Source organism: Trifolium pratense, linkage group LG3 (genome assembly GCF_020283565.1).
Source record: "Trifolium pratense cultivar HEN17-A07 linkage group LG3, ARS_RC_1.1, whole genome shotgun sequence".
Classification (NCBI taxonomy): domain Eukaryota; kingdom Viridiplantae; phylum Streptophyta; class Magnoliopsida; order Fabales; family Fabaceae; genus Trifolium; species Trifolium pratense.
In genome coordinates this window covers 50,360,348-50,379,727 of record NC_060061.1, presented here as the reverse complement: position 1 = coordinate 50,379,727, position 19,380 = coordinate 50,360,348, and the positions used below count along the sequence as shown (strand labels likewise).

The following is a 19,380-nucleotide window of genomic DNA, read 5'->3' as shown; positions in this document are numbered from 1 at the left end:
ATCGACCCAAACCAGTTGTCTTCACATATGGTTGCTTTGTCCGTTTGAGCTTGCTTCGAAGAAAGTATCAAATATCTTGTATAAATGAGTATCATGACAGATCTGTATCCTGGAAAAGTATTTTCTTTTTAATTATTATGTGTTTTAATGTCTAATAATAATTTATAATATTATATTCTCAATTAATAATTGCTAAAAAAAAAAACCTCTGATAACCGGTAAAAATACTCTCTCACCAGTGAGAGATATGTTACACTGACGCATGCTAGCATCCGCCATTATTTTAATGTACTTTGCCTTTTAATTTAATGTGATCATTTATTCTTTAATACTACTATTTGGTTCTTAACATAAGAGAGCAAGCACAAAGACACCATGTAGAAGAGTTTTTTTTAGAAGTTAAATTAGCCAACCTAAATTGGTATTAGAGAGAATCGAACCTCAGACCTTAAGAGGAGCACACTCCTAAGTCCCAAGTCAATATCAATACACCAAGCTAAATTTGAATCGATAGCAATTAGGGTTGGAAATAGACCGAGAGTTAGACTTTATAAGTCTAAGTCTAATCTATTAAAAATTGAAGGCACGTGGCCTGTCATAGTAGGCTTATTTTTAGGTTTGAGTTTGATCTTTTGATAATTTAAGATATGACTTGTTAGACTGTTTAAAAGTTTATTTTGCATGAACATATTTAAATAAAATGGTCATGTTAACTTGTGCCCTAAAGACACATGTTAAACTACCTAAAAATAGAAATATAGCATTTAATGATACAAATAATTTATTGTTTAGATAATTGAATACACCACAAGTTCAATAAATTTTTTTCACATTTATCTTCTTAACATGTGCCCTTAAGGGCACAAGTTAACATTCTCCTTTAATCAAATTATAAAATTTAATATATATATAATAATAATAATAATAATAATAATAATAATAATAGTAAAAACATTTGACCTCAAAAGAATGGAAAAAAAATTGTCGGACTATAGACGGTACTAGTGGTGGACTGAGGTGGGTCACGATCGAGCCCCACCCCAAAAAAGTAATATTTTTATAGGTAAAAATTACTTTATTTTATAAATATACAATTTTTTTTTCTATTGTTAGTTTATTTCCTTTTCTCTAATTAGTAATAACAAACTACTAAATAATCATCTTATTTTTTTATTCATTTTAATTTCTTTTCACTTTTTTGTTCCTTTCTATCTTTTCTTCATCAACCAAACAAAAGTGTGAATAAGGTAGAGATTAAGGTGTTCTAGTTACATCTTCTCAAAAACTGATTTTTGTTTTTATTTTTCTTAGGTACAAAATTAGATCTCATAATTTTTTATGAAGGAATAAAACAGTCTTGACTCTTATTTGCTATTACTCTATTAGAATTACTAGTATTTGTGCCTTTTTAATTAGAAAACTGGTATCTATATAAATTTTTGAATTTTGCTACTTAGACCATGAGCAATGGTTTTAACATTCAACACCATATTTTTCAACTCCCAACACTTCACATTATTTTCTCTTTCTTCCACCTACTCATTCAACTTTTATCCTCTCCAATAGTTTTTTCATTCAACACTCTATCCCACCACTTTCTCTAACCCACCAATTTTATTTCATATTCTTATTTAAATTTATATTTTTGTTTTTATAATTTCATAAAATTACAATTATCAATTAAAATTAAATTAAAATAGTTAACACTTAACGATTTGTTTTTTAGTTTTTTGAAATAAAAACAATTTTTTTTAAATAATTTATACGATACAAGGTAATTAGTATGATACAAATAATTTTGGGTGTTGAAATGATTATTGAGATCCATTTCACTAAACAAAAAGACTAAAACTTCAAAATAAACACTAATATAAACATAATAATAAGATTAAGATAGTGAAAAACTTGATTTTTTTCCTGTGTTCAAATCAAATGAACCAAGTCTCTATTTATAGAAAAAAAATCATGAATTTTGGTAAAAAAATAAAAAAAAAAATTTGCGATGAAATAATTGAGTTAAAAGTATTATTGTAATAAAAATCCGTCCAGCCAATCAAATAGCCACACGTGTCGGCAAAAATCTTTCTCTCTCCGTCCCTCTGCGCGCTGATGCGCCATGTCCCCGCGTTTGTAGCACGCGCCATCCCTAACCAGCAAAAACGCAACACATGGCTGAGCTTTTCGGATTCAACTATGTTGAATGTTTTCATCTTCTCTCCTCTCCATGTCATTTTCAACACATTGTTCAACACACCATTGACCACTTTTTTGGTGTTGAGAGTGGATTCAACTCCACCATTGCACATGGTCTTATAAAGCAATGATGTCATTTGAACATAAAAAATAATTGTCGAGAATTTTTATTTTATTTTTTATTAGTATTCGATTCACTATACTGTCTAATCTAGTTTGGAGATTAGTTTTGGTATTAAGTGATTTCAACCCCCTCTCAATCGCAATTACGAAGAATTGAATTGTGATTCTCCTTATCAAATTCAGCGTCAATCACCACTTGACCAACAAAATATTGATAATTGACAACATATTTAACACCGTATAAAATATAAATACATCATTTATATTTATTAATTTAACTTAAAATAAACAAGTTTTTTACAGTAATAAAAAAAAAGTTAAAAAAAAATTGTATTAACATTCGTATATAAATACGATCTTAGACAATAAATTTGTTTTCCAAATAACTTTCTAGACTCTCTTTCTCCCTTTGCTATATTTCTTTATACTCATCTCTAACCTCTTCTCTACTTCTTTCTTACCCTTCCAAGAAAGAAAAAAAACCACAAAATCCACATACATACCCTTTTCAATTTTGTATCAAAGTTTTCATCTTTATCTCTTTTCATGTGATTTCTCTCTTGGTAGTGGCTATTGCAAAATTCCAAAGGAAAAAAAAAATAATGCTTCAATTTTTGTTGACGATGGCTTTCTCTGCTGTTCCTCTACTTCTCTATATTCCACCAATCAGAAACTTAAACACCTTTGTGGAAACCATTGAAGAATTTAACAGAGAATCAAGATTATACACCAACAGGTTCAATTCAAGATTGCAGCTAGGTTGGTCTAGGATCTTGGATCTTGTACTTAGTAACGCAAGGTAGATTCAAGAATATGTTTTGTTTAATTTGAACCATTTATAATCTTAATTTTAATGTTTTTTTTTTCTTCATATGTTTTTGTTTTTCTATTTAGTTTTTTGTCTCTTTGTTACTCTTCTGGATTGTACTTTTTTTTAGCAATTAACCAATTAAGTTTAATGTCTTCATTTGGAGATTAGACTTTGAATTTGGATTGTGTTATTTTTGGACATTGTTAGCTATTATTTTATGATAAACTAAATATAAGTTTGTTTTTTTATTTGGTAATAATCTAATTAAATTTGATCCTTATATAGGTCTGAGGTAGAACCGTATATTTGTATATTTCACTGTAATAATCTATCTAATTAAATATATTTCACAATTCACATTCCAATTCCAAATAAGAACGAATGAGGTAGAACGATGCATCCATCTTTCACTGTATTTATCAACAAAAAAAAAAAAATGAATCGATGTTCATTAATTATATTCAATAAAAAATGTTTATGAATTGTATAATATTTTTTGTATAGTATGAAGTACTAGTACTAAGCTGAATAGAATAAATAATTCTTAATAGTTGAGTGTACTTAGTCGATAGAGATATTGTATACAAGGTGCACAAGATAGGAGATCGAATTCTACTAAGGTCACTTATCTTTCGTGAGTAATTGTAGAAACTAGAAATTAATTTGTCGAGCCTTATGGAACTTAAATATGAATGTTAAACTCTCTCTCAAAATTTTAACATTGATTCTTGTCTAAGTGAAAGATCAAACTTATGACGTTAAATAAATTAAATGAAACATACTTCCTCCGGTCCTTATTATAAGAAACACTTTGACAAAATCACACAGACCAAGGAAGGTAAATTTTCTCATTAATGATTCTAACATTTTATGTTATATTCCAAAACTAACCTTTGACTAGCATGGGAAATAGGTCTCTCTAATTAATGCACTAGCATTATAATGAATTATTTGATTGTATTTAATAAGAGTACAAATGAAATTGTGTCAAAGTGTTTCTTATAAAAAGGACTAAATAAAAATTCCAAAGTGTTTCTTATAAAAAGGACCGGAAGGAGTATGTATTATTTTATCTAAACGCTATTAGATATCAGTATACTATAATCTTAATTATAGTCGGTTTGGCTGAGAACCACTCCAACTGGAGTTAGGTGACACATAATTGCTTGGATGGGACTCAAAATAATGCCACCAATAATCAAATGATTGATGTATTTAAACTATAATATTGTCTAGATACATCAATTTTATAATGAATATAAAAAATAAACTTTTTTTTTATATAGATTGATGTAAATATGACCGCTGACAAATCTCAACTGATGTTTTTCAAATCAACTTATCGATAATTTTAAACAATTTAAGATCTCAACCATTCATTTTAAATTGAATAGTTCTGTTCAGTTATTAGGTTAACACAATTACTATGTAAATTTCTATCCTCGATGAAAGTTGTAATAACTTTTCTACAATTACCAAAACAAAAACATTAAATTCTCCAGATTTGGGAGTATGAATACTCCAATTATTGAGAGTTGCCTCCATTGAGCAGTTGGTTTATAGTCAACATGACTAACCAAAGTTTAAGGATCATTCAAGTGAATTGTCGGGGTGTGACTTGGACTCTTCTTAATAGTGTTTAATTCTTTGTGTATTCATTTTGTTTTCCTTTTTCATCATTGATATTTGGCTCATTGAACCGTTTAATTTGATTCGCGGGTCAATTCTACTATCAAGCGATTTTAACCCTCTCTGAATCGCAGTTGCGGTTGATCGAAACGTGGTTCTAATGATTGATATCGTGTATTCACTTTGAATGAACAAGACTAATTATCCAGTGGTTGTATGCTCTTACACAACTAACGTGTCACAAAATCCTAACCGTACATTAGTTCTTTGAGCGTTCGTTTGTAAACACATTATTTTTACTATAGCAAAGTAGTCATACATTAGAATTCACATGCACTTCAAATATCAAGTCATTTCAGCATTACTAAATTCACACCAAAGCAACGATTTCTAACATATATTGTAATAATCTTCATTATAGTTTACACGTTCTTTATTTTACTCATAAAATCGATGTTCTTACCCTTACCCTAGCTCCAAATGAATCTCTTGGAAACTAAGGAAAATTTCCATTCATCCCACAATATATTTTACTCATAAAATCAATCCTACTCTCACCCTTACCCTAGCTTTAGAAGACAAATTCCATGTAGCAAAAGAGGACTCGGTTGATTGTTTCGATTTCTAGCAATTCAATATGTGAAATTCTAAGAATTTGATTTTTTTTTTTTTGACATTCAAATATATGCATTTACATCTTCTAATAAAAACAACATACAATTACAAAGATTAGACATGATATTAGAACAATCTAGAATGATGTTTTCAATCTCTGCCAGACAAGAAATACCCTGCAAACACTTCACAACAACTTCAGAGTCCGATTCCACAATGAAATGACCAACTAAGAGTTTGATATTAAGGGTTGAAATAATGGGGAATACCAAAAGCCTAAAACAAGTGCAACTCCCCAATTTTACTCAAAGATATTACGACTAATTCTTTTATTTCTGTTTTTTAGAAAAACACTACATTTTTTTTCTTTCTAAAATAATCATCGAAAAATTTCTAAAAGAAACTTAAACAAAATTTAGTACAATAATTTAGTGTTGGCTACAATGAGAGCCTCAAAATTGGGATGGAATAAGCTCGAAAATATGTGAATAAGATGGATAAGGTTGACAATTACTTTGGTGTTTAGATTCCCGTGAAATCTAAACAACTGAATAAAGTATTGGTGTCTTCATACGAAATGTAGATATGCATGTTATGGATCAAATGGATTTGGCTTCACCAAAAAAAAAATTGTTTGGCGTCTAGATTATTGAATTATAAAACGTGATAATATTTTAATTAGAAAAAAAAATTGAGAAAAGTTGATTAATAGTTAAGATGTAAAAATTGAAAAAACTTAGAGAAAAAAAAAAATGGTGAGATCCATTCTCTTATAATATTGTAGTGAAGTTGTAGTTTTTCATATCTTTTAAAAGTGAACAAAGTATCTGAGATTTTTTAAAAAAGAAAATGTAAGAGAGATATAAATTGAATAGTAAAAAATCACAATATATATATACAATATAATTAATGACATATATATAAAATAATTGACTTAGGAGTAACATAAAAACTATTTTTCAACTTAACTATTAAATATATTTTGATAGGACGTCGGGTTGAAAAGAAAGTGTGATATGCTTGAATTGAAGACCATGACGATATCTCCCAAATAAAGAGGGAAGAAGAAAATTTAAATACTAGTATTATTTGCTGCCTTATTTAATCTTAGAGTACAAAATCATAACTACAAAGTTCTTGAAATTAAAAAGAAAAAAGTGCACATTATTGGAGTGCTAACATAATAACTAAATTGCGTACAAAAAAATACATAATAACTAAATGACAGCTTATAGAATATTTTAGTATGAAGTTTTTGTACTCTCCTGAATCATGAGGTAACTGATGATGATTTAACACATATACATTTGGTGGATTTACAAATAGGTTTCAATGGAAACAAGCACATACCAGCAGGGCAATTATAATTTGAAGAGCATCTAACATCAGCTGTAATGGGAAACAAAAAATGACAATATATATAAAAATGTAACTAAAATGAGATAAAATATAGTGTACAAAATAAAGAAGAGGATAAAAAGGGCTTACGGGTAAAACTCGCTTCAACAAGAAATAGAGAAAAAAAGATAATCATAACGTAAACAAATTTGACAATTTCACCCATATTTCTTCCTTTTTGCATGTACAAATGATTTTATCACTTTACAATTTATAAAACTCACTATCTCCGTGCATCAATTATATAGTTTTTAGCACTTATGGAATTGTAAAAAATCATTCACAAAATTTGAATAATTATTAAATGTCTCTTAAGTATGTTAATGCGTTGTGTTTGTCCTTTTAACACACTAATTAGTAAAAAGGTCATATAAAAATCTTAGAAATCATAATAATTATTATTATTTTCTTCTTCAAAAAAATTATTATTATTTTTACTAAATTTCTATTATTTTATAACCGTTCATGATGGGAAAGGAAAAATTACAAAAAGATATATAACTTTGTTGGATAACATAATTATATATTAATTGAGTGTATTGTTGGATCAAAGTTAATTACCAACTATGGTGTGTTAGATTTACTTCATGTGACTCCTAGACTATAGCTACATGCATATGTTAGATTTCAAGTTCATGATTGGCAATAATGTATGTTTGGATCAATGGAAATACATTTAGTAACCCTATAAGCGAAGTTACCCCGCAAACCAACCCATTCTGTAATGTTCCTAAATTATAAATTCTTTTTTCTTTTTTGTTGATAGGTAAAATGACAAAGTCATTAAAAGCTCACAAACACAAAGTGGAGTGACCTAGATTCGAATTTCAGTCCTGACGTCCGAAACTATCAATTTTAACATTTTTGTCAGTTGAACTATGATTTGTGAACTATAAAAGTTTTTTTTTGTTTTTATCTATATGGTTGAATGAAATATTTATTTTTAGGTGATGCATATTACTATTAGTTTAAGGATTACATTATGCAAATATAAGAAAATTATCGAAAATAATGATATATTTGAAAGTGATGAAATAAACACAAATAAGGGGTTGAATTGTAGTTTAAAAGTTCTCTTTAAAAATTTGTGCAGTTTTACCCCTCCTGTTTTGATTAAATCGGAATTTTACCCTCTTGTTTTAAAATGCGAACTTTTACCCCCTGTTTTATAATTTTTTGGATTTTGCCCCCCCTAAAATTCTGCTTTCGAGCCTCAACTTCAAAGTTTCGCACAGAACTCAATTTGGATCAATAATTCACCAAACTAATACCGAAATAACCGTAATTGAGTTAGATTTCCACATAATCAAACTCCACTAAATTTGGAGTCACGGAAAAAGATTAATTACCGTTTTAGTGAAGATATATCCCCCAAAATTTTACACAAAATCTGCTTTCGAGTCACAACTTCAAAGCTTCGCACTCAACTCAATTTGGATCAATAATTCACCAAACGGATACCGAAATGACCGCAATCGAGTTAGCTTTCTACATAATTAAACCCCACTAAATTTGAAGTTACAAAGAGAGATTAATTACCGTTTTAGTGAAGGTCTAACTCAATTATGAATATGATAAACAAACAGCGAAAGACTTCTTTACCTTATCAGCAAAAGTCCTTAAAAATAATTATGAAGAGGGGTCTTTTCAAGGTCTTGTTATCTTTGGGAGTTTTTCACAGCATAACTTGTTAGTTGGTTATGACTTACAAAAAAATATTATGTCTTTTAAACCTACTGATTGCACCAAATATTGATTCAGTGTAGGTGTGCTTTAATAAGGTTAGTTTAATAAAAGTGTCATATATTTTGACAACATCATTGAATTTTTTAATTTGTGTGGAAAAACTTTAAACGACACTCGTTTTAAAACGAACAGAGTAACTTATATTTTTTAGTTCTCTTCATTGACCAACTGGTTGAAATGATAGACTTTTCTCAAGTTCTATCAATAGACAGACATGGTTACTATTTGTTTTGTTCGACTCTTACACTTTCAAGTACCAAAATACTGATTTCCTCGAGTTAAATGTTGAAACATAAAACAACTCCTCAGGTAAGTCACAGGCAAATGAAGGTAACAATTTATTGACAAAATTTAGGTTCAATAGTACAGGTGTAATGAATCATCAGTTTCAGATTCTTGTATCAATGAATACATTATAGACATAGTAATGTAGAAAACAAATGAAAGAATGAATGAATTTATAATTAATCACTTTTGAGCCTGATTAATTTCAACGAGATTTAGCTTGACATTGTTGTGCAAGGCTTGAAGAACCAAAACATGTCCAAAGCTTTTGTTTCTCTTCCATCAATTATAGTAACACTTTTGCTGTTTTGTGCTGGTCCGTCCTTTGCAACTTCCTTGTTTTGCACAACTTCTTCAAGTATTCCTCTTTCCTGCATGATAAGGTGATCATCAAAACACTTTTAATTACTCAATGGTTCTTACTTTCAATTACATTTCGGAAGTGTTTGCGACATTAAAATTCATGTAACTAAATTACACGTTAAATAGTTTTAGGTTGATGTAAAATTGTATCAATTTGACTTATACTATAGTAACTTTCAACCTAACCCTCATTACTCATTGTATATCTATCTTGTTTTCTTGATTACCTTGATATCGGTTCATGACATCTGCCGATGAATCTATTGACCCTTTGAAACAATTTCAGTCTGATTATCTTATGTGTTGATGGTATACTTTGATTTTGTCTAATCTATTGTTAGCCTCGTCTTGTAAGTCATAAAACACAATATGAATAGTTTAATTGTATAGTTTGAGACATACCATTAACCGGGATTTGGAACCCTTTGAAGGGTTAGTTTTGATGAGTCCAGCAGAGAAGCACTGAGGAGAAGGAGGGTTTGTCCGAATTTGTTGTAAGCCATTTTCCCTCTTTTGTCTTACATTCTCCAAGTCAAGAGTTATAGGCATGTTTTCTGCCTCATCGGGTCTTCTGCAAAATACAAGAGTAATACAAAATTAATTAACTAATGAAATTCTAGAAGAATTACAGAATAGTGTGATTTTCTTAGTGTTGTAAATACAACCCAAATCAAAGAGTTAAAACAATAACCACGGTTTGTATAAGTAGTTATCATGGTTTTAAATTGCGGTTCGCAGTGTAACTATAACCGCGACCACAATTTAAAACCAGGTAAGTCAGATTCCCAACATTGCAATGTTTCACTTTTAAATTGTCCATCTAATACGGACCTAGATGCATACGGTAGCAATCCCCTGCAGTCGCACAGTTATGCAAATTATCCCCATTGATCGAAGATCGATTATTATCAATGGTCAAGTAACTTTTTTACTACATTCACTACACACTAAACATAAAGAAACACAAAGATTCTAAGGGAGAGAATGCTTACTTCTTTATGTTTAGCTTCCCTTTAATACACATCCCCTCCGATCTTTCAGCCTTGCCCATTTCAAGCAGTGGTTTCCTTTCTGCCAAAGCTTTAACCGGCGGGGTCTTCTCATGCACAACAACCTCTTCTTTACTCTCTATTGGATTCAAATTTTCAGCATCTTCTCTTTCCCTAGCTCTTAATGCCAATCTCTTCAATTCATTGCAGAATTCTGTGATTTGATTCAAAATAGGCCGTCTCAAAAACAAGTTCTTCGCGGAAAGAGTTGATTTCAATGAAGGTACCGCCTTATTATTGTCCTGCAATGTCTCATCAACTAGCTTCTTCTTCTCTTCACTTGACTTGATCAAAGACTTCATCGACTTGAATTGAGGAGTAACCAAATTCGGGTTTTGGTTTTCCATATCTAGGTTGAATCTGAATTTATCATCTTGGGGAGAAGATGATGAAAGGGGTGGAACCCTCCTCTTGATCTTCCCATCTCTATAGAAATATTCAACACATACACACTGATTAGTGACTTGATTATTCAGCATAATCTCATTAGTGACTTAATTATTCGGCATAAACTCAAATTGCAATGGGAAAAAGAAAGAGTGTTTGTTGTTTAGATACAAGTACCTTCTATTTTGGTCACCACTTGGAAGATTCTCTGATAAATAAAATGGACTTCTAGCCTTCATAAGATAGAAACAAAAAATTAAAAATGGACAATTCTAAGTACAATAAGACCATGGTTAAAACCTAAAATCAATGAACACAAACATACAAAGTAACATAACATAGAAAAAGGGAGAAAAAAGAATCCTATAAGACAATTGACTAAAACTATAAGCTAGCAAAATGAACACAATAACTAGAATAACACAATAATTAAAAGCTCAGAACAATGAATGAACAATAGGATCCATGATTTCCAAAAATAGGATCCATGATTTACAAAATTGGGGTAAAATATAAAATCTTACAACAAATCAAGCTCAAGTTGAAAACTTTATCTCAAAAAAACAATAGGATCTATGATTTACAAAAATAGAAATGTAAAAGACAGGAATTGAAACCTTGAACGGACTTGGTGATCTGAGAAAATCCTCTGCTGTTTTAGGATGGTTGCAATCTACAACAACAACAACAACAACAAAATCAAGAAATTAATAAGACCCATTAATGAAAATCCAAACTTTAACAAACCCAATTAATAAAAATCCAATCTTTGAATAACCCAATTGAGAAAAATGCAATCTCTGAACAACCCAATTAAGAAAAATCAAATCTTTGAATAACCCAATTGAGAAAAATGCAATCTTTGAACAACCCAGTTGAGAAAAATCCAATCTTTGAATAACCCAATTGAGGAAAATGCAATCTTTGAGTAACCCAATTAAGAATTAACTTGAAAGAAAGAGAGAAAATGATAAAAAAAAATAAAAAGAAACTGACCAGGTTTGCAAAACCAAGCTTCATCATCATCATTGTTGTTGTTGTTGTTGTGATTGAGGGACAAGAAGTCAACAAACTTGGGTGCGTTGAGGTGTTCGTAGAGTTCATCAACAGTGAAGTTCCATTCTAGATTCTTCCAATCAATTTTCGCGGGTTCCATTGATCAGACCAGAGAGAGGGCGAGAAGAAGAAGAATGAATCAGCAAGGGTTGATGAGAGAAAGAGAGAGAAAGTGTGTTGTAGTAAAGAGAGTGTAGATGTGACCGTTATGTTTTACTTGATAGTAACGGAATGAACGTTGTTCTGACCGTTGGAGGTGAGGGTTTTTCTTTCTGTAATGAAGGAGATCTTGATCTTATAACTCTTCTTATTTTTTCTTTTTTTTACCAATACAGTTTTTTTTTTTTTTAACTCGACGCAAGTGATAAGGATTTTGGTCCCCTTAAGTATGTGGTTCAGTGTTCGATTCATGGCTCACGCGTATGGAAAAAATTCGGTTGCGAGAGGAGAATCCACCTTATGTGTCCCACAGATACCCCGGCAGAGATTAGTCATCTCATCGCTTACGGCTGTGGAATCTTAGTACCAATATCATCGTAACAAAAAAAAAATAGTTTTTTTTTTTTACATAAACGAAATGTTAAGCCATTTAAAATCCACACACAAACTTAAAAAGTCAAAGTTCGAACCTCAGTCATGCCGTTCGACTTAACAATTTCAATATTTCTGTCAGTTGAGCTACGATTTGTGGACACAAAAACAAATCTTTTACTTTATGAATAAAAATAGAAAAATGTTATGGAGTCTCGTATAGTAAAATATTCTTGGAACATGTTATTTCATTTTTTTTAAATATAGAAAAGATTTTTTTTTGCTGTTAAAATTTATCTCTTTCAACATTATCCATTCTTGTGCGACCGCATAAACCAATATATGAAATTAACTGAAATAGAGATTGATCTTTTATAACAAATATTATTTTTATAAAATAAATCAATCGAGATTAAACTACCTGTGGATATCTGTTAAGTTACATGTCTCGTGTCCATAGCAGATTTTATCCGCGGATACTTGTCAATATGGTGTTTTTTGTCATCCCTACTCCTGATTGTTTTTATCTTCACTCATGTTTTCGTTTTGGATATGTTGAGTTGATTAGAAGTAACTGAATCCCAAATAAGTGAAGGAATCTCTTAATGCTAAAAATTGTGAAGCATCTTAATGCATCTAGAATTCTAATGAAGAGGTGGAGTAACTACTTGAGAATATTGTGCGTATGAAACTCCTTTAGATATCTCCATCGGAGATGCTCTAACCATGTCACCATAGTATTGAATAATTTTTTCTTGGAAATTGGACAAAAAAATACACCAAAAGTGTGTATGAATTAATTCTTGAGAAACTATCTAAAATACAAATACATATATTACTATGTATTTTCGCCTTGTATTTAACTATAATTAGCCTTTAACTAGTTTGGTTAGATTAGAGATAGATAGTTACAATTTCTCAACTGTTCTTTGGTTAGTTAAGCTTACTTTACCAATACCGATGTATATAAACTACTCCACTGTATAGGTTACACTACTTTTGTGCATTTTATCAAATTGATCAATGAATTCCATCTTTTCCTTTAGTTCTTCTCTGCATACCAAGAGATACCATTCTCCCATCTAATTTTGATTCAACTTGGAGAAACCAATCAAAAGGATCCTCCTCCTCCCTAAGAAATAAGAATGCACAGGTTTCATTTTATTGGTTCAAATCAGCATCTATTGACAGAAAAATCAACTACTATTCTATATCCATCAATTACATCACAATCACACGAATGATTATACCATGTCACAAAAATCAACTACCATTCCACATCACAATCACATGAATTTGAATATGTCAACCTAGCCATACATTTTATCATGAAAAGAATCATTTGAAATTGAAAGCATAACAATGTATAGGCTTTGCCTAAATCCGAATTAATGAAAATATATCAATTCATATTTGGTCAATGATCGAAAGTATACCAGGATTTTCTTACAATTTTTAAAGAAAATGAAGCCACAATCTAAGCAAAGGCATCAAGCAGATTCAGCAGTTATATTTCCACGGTGGCAATGCTAGTTCAACACTCGAGTAATATCAAATAAACCCCTAATTACACGCACCATGCCTTTCTAATGATTTTCAGCCATCTTCTTTATCATAAAAAAACACCAATGATCGTATATATTCATGACATTGGCTTTAGAAAAATCCAAAACGAATAAAAGGTCTAAAAAGGCATTTTATTTTATGAAAATGTGCACCAAGAATAAGGCATGAACCGCCCAACATCCACATATAATAATTAAAAATAACAGACAATAAAAAAATTATAGAATACTTGGTCAAGTAAAAAAGCAGATACCTGTAATTAAGAGGGAAAAATACCAGACAGATAACTTTCATACTGATATTGTATTTTGATTGATCTAATAAAGATCAATCCAGATATCAAAGCACTACTTTAAGATCTTTTACCAATAAACATAATCATGAAATAAAAAAGCATTTTATTCTTGAAATAAGACAACATTGTATGTGATATATTTCAGAATCATAAAAAAGAAATTCCAAATGACAGTAACTTATCCTGCCACTCCAACAAATCATGCTATAAATTTCAACTTTCCGACCAAAATTTAAAAGAGTTTGGGATAGAATCCCCCCGAGTAAATTTATTAAACAAAATTTGCTGCAGCAATTAGTCTAACTCTCGGAACTTAAATGATTTTCATCGCCATCTAAAAACAATAAATTTGACTTAAGAGACACTAAATACTTAGGCACCACCAGATCCATATTTCTTGCCGAACACAATAACCTGCAACTTGTCATAACCAGCGAGCACACCAGCACCAGCAACGGCACGGAGGATGTTAGCACCAGCTCCCTTGAACAATGACTTGGCACCCTCGTTCTTGAGGATTTGTTTGAATGCATCCAAGGAGCTCTTGTACTTGACAGCTTCTCCAGATGTCATCATCATTCTTCTCCTGACAGTGTCAATTGGGTATGATGCTAGACCAGCACCATTGGTGATGAGCCATCCAAGCCCAAAGCTGGCGAAAAAGCTATCCTGTAATGTCAAGAGAAGAAAAGGGTTCAGCAAATGATAAAACATTAGGTATCTTGCAGCGGCACACTTGCACCAAAAATAAGAATTTGGCTAAACTGAATTTCACTATATAAAACGGCCAAAAACAAACCTGCAACTTTCCAGTCAAAAGAACTGGTTTGAGGGAATCGTATAATCCAAAATAAAGACCACGGTACACAATGATTCCAACACAGGAGATGTTGAAACCACGGTAAAGCCCAGCAACTCCATCAGTTGCCAAAGTCTTCTTGTAGACATCAATAAGACCATTGAACTGCCTTTCTCCTCCTTTCTTAGCTGCCTTAGCATCATTGGCAAGACGAGTACGGGCATAATCAAGAGAGTAAACAAACAGGAGGGATGAAGCACCAGCAGCACCTCCAGATGCCAAGTTGCCAGCAAACCATTTCCAGTAACCATCTCTGTCCTTCTTGTAATTGAAAAGCCTCTTGAAGTAATCTTTGAATGCAAAGTTCAAAGCCTAGTAAAACATGAATAGCAGGTTCAGAAAAACATTAAATAAGCACAACAGTTGAGCACAAAGTAAAATCAAAAATAGAGAATGACTAACCTGAGTGGGGAAATAACGGATCACATTGGCAGTGTTTCCTCTCCAAAGAGCAACCAAACCCTCATCAGCTGTTGTTCTTTTGAAACAATCGCCAATACCCTTGTAGGGCTCAGAAAGCCTGCCAGTTTTGATCATCTCGTCCTGGTTTTGGATCAAAAGCTTAACACGTTCAATGGGAGCAGCAGCAGTTTTGGAAACTGCAGCAGAAACACCACCCATGAGAAAGTCAATAAGAAAGTGGCTCTTTTCAGCAGGGGCAGCAACAAAGACAGGTGAAGCGGTTGTTGCAACTGCAGATAAATCAACAGTGGCCCTGCATGGATTCTGAAATGCTGCATTTGAGTAATTTCCATAGGAGTACTTTTGGAACACGGCAGGATTGCGGTAGGTGGCATCATAACCCCTAATACCAGATGAAAGACCAGATCGACGATGGAGTTGGCCAGTGACCTTCTCCATGATTGTAGGTTGCTGAACCTGATCAACCATAGTGGCTTTCCTGAAAAATGTAATCAACTAATGTCAAACAAAGTTTCATTAATTTAGCAAATGTGATTATATAATTTACTCCTATAACAACATCAATCCATTATACATCTCCAATAAAGGATGCAAATAAAAATCAGAACACAGACAATTAAAGACATACAAAAAATTAACATATAACCCTGCAAAAAAATTCTACTAAAATAATGAAAGTAGGGTACACCAACTCAAATCAAGTATACAATACAATCAAAATCATAAGACAAAAAACCATAGTGAAATTTAGAACAACAATTGAAAGCTAATGTACAAAGTAAAAAAAAAAAACTCATTTTCATCTTTGAGTTCATAAATAAATAGCAAACTAGATGAACAATTTGTCAATTACAATCAACAGCTAAAAAAAATAACCCTACTTATCAGCACTACAAAAATTCAGTAGCATACTAATAAAGTATACCCTTTAATCAGCAGCACAAAAATATAACCTTAATTTTTTATAACCCGTAAATTCCGATCAGAAAATGAAACATAAACATCAGATACCGATCAATTTAATAGACAAACATAATTCAAGTTTATTCATTTATAAAAAAATAACAAATCATATTGACAGAGTATTAAATCAAGACAAACGATTACTCAAAACAGAATTGCAGAAATAAACTACTTAACTTCAAAGTTTCACAAATAAGAAACAGATCAGCAACAACTAGCAAGTATAGATCTAAACAAAAACACTGATATTTACACAAATCGAAACTTATCAACTAAAAATCACAGATCGAATTTCACTGAAAAGTTTATATATAAAAAAAAAATCACAAATCGAATTTCTCTAAAATTGAGTCACAAAAACAATCTGGATCGGATCAGATCAAACCAGATCGGAATAGATCCAAGCAAACTAGAACAAACAGTAACAGATCTATCACATCTGAAGATTTAACAACGAATCAACAATGCTCTTACAAACTAAATCAAAACTACTAAAAACTTCAACAAAAAAAACTACGAATCAACCATTTAACAACAGTAAAACCACAAAAACCCTAACAGAACAAAAAATAAATTCAGAAATGAATCAAATCTATAGCATCATACATCAGTAAATCTACAAAATCGAAGAATAATTGAAGAAAATGAACAGATCTGAAAAATAAGCAGTTATGAAATGAAGAAGAAGTTAGTTTTACCTTTCACGAAGGGTTTTAGCGAAAGGATGTAGAAAGAGAGAGAGACAGGAAGAGATTTGTGTGGAGGCGTGCGTGCTTTGAACGAAGCAAAATTCGATTTATATATACAGGTTCACTGTGTAGTGGTGAATTTTGGTGGGTTCCATTTTACACGTGGCGTGTTTTGATTTGTACATGCTGGATCGACAATTGCTCCCATCACCGTCCAATATTCGGTAGCCCTCGGAAGGTTCTAAAGAAGGGTACACTTGAGTTGAATATAGACCGTTGATCATTTGATGGCTAATATTTGGTAATAATACTATAATATATATATTTTCTTAAAAATATTAATATATTCCCTTTTTCTTCTTTTTTTTTACTGAAATAAATAGTAATATATTCTTAGTGGTCATACTTTTGCTTCTTGGATTTGACTTTTTTTTGAATGAAGAGGTAAATATTTAAGAAGAAACTATGAATAGTAAAATATAAAATTCTAAGTTTTAAAAATTTCATAATTTATTAATATTACATATTTATATTATCAAAATTATCGAAAACAATAAATTTTTTATCAATATTAATATAAATTTAATAGATATACAACGTCAATATAAAATTATTTTATACTAATCACAACTTTTTTTATTTACTATATTCTTAGTGGTCATACTTTTACTAATCACAACTAATATAAAATTAAATTAGTGATTAAAATTGTGTATTGGCGTACATATCAGGGTCAAACATGTTTTTATAATTAAGGACAGAGGTAGTATCATACTTCACGCGTCATTCTTCTCCCCGACTCTCGTCATCCTCTGCTATATTCATATAATCCCCGCCGTCTCTTTTGATTTCTGTTGATGGTTAACAATGGCAACTTGTGTTTCTTGTTTTGGTTTTATTGATTGTTTTGGTGGAATATAGGAAGAAGTAGTAAAAAAAAACCAAAGGAAATCAAAGAAGAATGGAGGAGAGATGTGAAGATTGTGAAAGGAAGGAAGGAGGGAGGGAGAGAGAGGCATGAACAAAACATGTGATAGTTGTTGAAAGGTGGGAAGAGTAATTTTTAATATTTTAATTTAAAAAATAATTACATGACAAAATGAAAAGATTTTATTGGTCGTTTGTGTGAACATGCTATATAATGTCTAAATTGTCAACAAAAAAAATTATACAATGTTTACTTACCATCTTTAAACTCTTGCTATTAATCACAACTTTTTAGTTGTTCACATCATGTTTACGGTTTTAAAAAATATGATTAATAATTTGTTGTGTTTGGTTGCTTATTGTGGTGCATGTCTCATTTTCTCAAACGATGACTTTGTTTGAGAAAGTAAATAAGCAAGCTTATAAGCTAAAAGTTTTGTTTGGTAACAATTTTTAAAAAAGAGTTTATACTTTATTTTATTAGCTTATAACTTATTTTCCAAACGTTGTTTTCAAGTAACTTATAGCTTATCATATTTTCTTCCAATTTTACTGTATCATCTTACTTAAAAAAAATTAAATATTAATTAAAGATATCTTTTTTTATATCATTTCATACTTATAAGTTAGTTCAACCACTAATTTTACCAAACGCTACAAATTCAATCAGCTAGCTTATAAGTTATCCGCTATAAACTAGTTTATCAGATATCCTCTATTTTTTACCGAACAGAACATATATATCTATGTCTAAGCTCATAAAAGACATTCTCTGGCATGTTCTACTCTCAAAGGGTTTAAGAGCGTAATTTGATAGAAAATATGGTAAAAAGTGAGGCATGCTCTACCTCTTATAATGTGGGGATATTTACCCATCAATCAATGACAACAAGCCACATAAATTGATTTGCGCGTGGTACCTACAAGAGCACTTAGATGAGATGACGTGTGTCTCTTCTAGCTTAATCAAGGTCCCAGGTTCGATCCCTGGCTTGGGCATGTAGTAGTGTTAAAACTCTTATGGAGAGTTTGCCACCCCATTTGAGTCCCACAAGGCTCGAGGGATCAGTCTCTGCAGTTGTGCACAAAAAATACCCGATTTACGCAAAAAAATAAAAATTGTAACAAACTTTTTGGAGTTACATGTGGATACATGACTTGTTCCCATTGGTCGATGGATAAATACTCAAATTATGAAGGTTATTATATCTAGACCATCATAGAGTAGATACGTCAATATATCAATATATTGGTTGATTGGTTGCACATGGCTCGTTCCATTGGTCGATAGCTTTTCAATATATTAATATATTTACATATCACCTTTTAGTTATATTTTTTTATAGACTTACCACTAAGTCATATCAATTATGTTGAAATAATGTTGTAACCAACAAGTAATCAACATCATTTAAATGCACACTTTTTAAGCTTAATACGTTTTATTTTTCTTTTTAAAAACAAAAACCACT

General features: G+C 31.0%; 2 protein-coding genes across 2 annotated transcripts; both read right to left on the bottom strand.

The window, feature by feature from the left end:
- Positions 1-8,825: 8,825 nt before the first annotated feature.
- LOC123919061 lies at positions 8,826-11,910 on the bottom strand. The gene is made up of 6 exons (XM_045971283.1): positions 11,596-11,910; positions 11,217-11,272; positions 10,777-10,832; positions 10,156-10,638; positions 9,566-9,734; positions 8,826-9,171 (listed from the first exon to the last, which is right to left on the bottom strand). Exons 1-6 carry the CDS (start codon positions 11,753-11,755, stop codon positions 9,016-9,018), a joined length of 1,080 nt encoding a protein of 359 aa, XP_045827239.1. The 5' UTR covers positions 11,756-11,910; the 3' UTR covers positions 8,826-9,015.
- A 2,223-nt stretch (positions 11,911-14,133) lies between these two features.
- LOC123917625 (ADP,ATP carrier protein 1, mitochondrial) lies at positions 14,134-17,133 on the bottom strand. Its single transcript, XM_045969395.1, has 4 exons — positions 16,991-17,133; positions 15,309-15,807; positions 14,847-15,218; positions 14,134-14,716 (listed from the first exon to the last, which is right to left on the bottom strand). The coding sequence occupies exons 2-4, from the start codon at positions 15,795-15,797 to the stop codon at positions 14,420-14,422; spliced, it is 1,158 nt and encodes a 385-aa protein (XP_045825351.1). The 5' UTR covers positions 15,798-15,807; positions 16,991-17,133; the 3' UTR covers positions 14,134-14,419.
- Between the last annotated feature and the right edge of the window lie 2,247 nt (positions 17,134-19,380).

Bases quoted from the DNA above. Each gene is read 5' to 3' on its own strand.
- LOC123919061 (XM_045971283.1), bottom strand. From the start codon at position 11,755: ATGGAACCCGCGAAAATTGATTGGAAGAATCTAGAATGGAACTTCACT. The intron at 10,833-11,216 runs GTTTCAATTCCT...TATCTTATGAAG, and splicing joins GATCACCAAGTCCGTTCAAG to GCTAGAAGTCCATTTTATTT. The intron at 9,735-10,155 runs GTAAGCATTCTC...TGTATTTTGCAG, and splicing joins GGGAAGCTAAACATAAAGAA to AAGACCCGATGAGGCAGAAA.
- LOC123917625 (XM_045969395.1), bottom strand. From the start codon at position 15,797: ATGGTTGATCAGGTTCAGCAACCTACAATCATGGAGAAGGTCACTGGC. The intron at 15,219-15,308 runs GTTAGTCATTCT...ATGTTTTACTAG, and splicing joins TCCGTTATTTCCCCACTCAG to GCTTTGAACTTTGCATTCAA. The intron at 14,717-14,846 runs GTTTGTTTTTGG...TTGACATTACAG, and splicing joins TTTTGACTGGAAAGTTGCAG to GATAGCTTTTTCGCCAGCTT.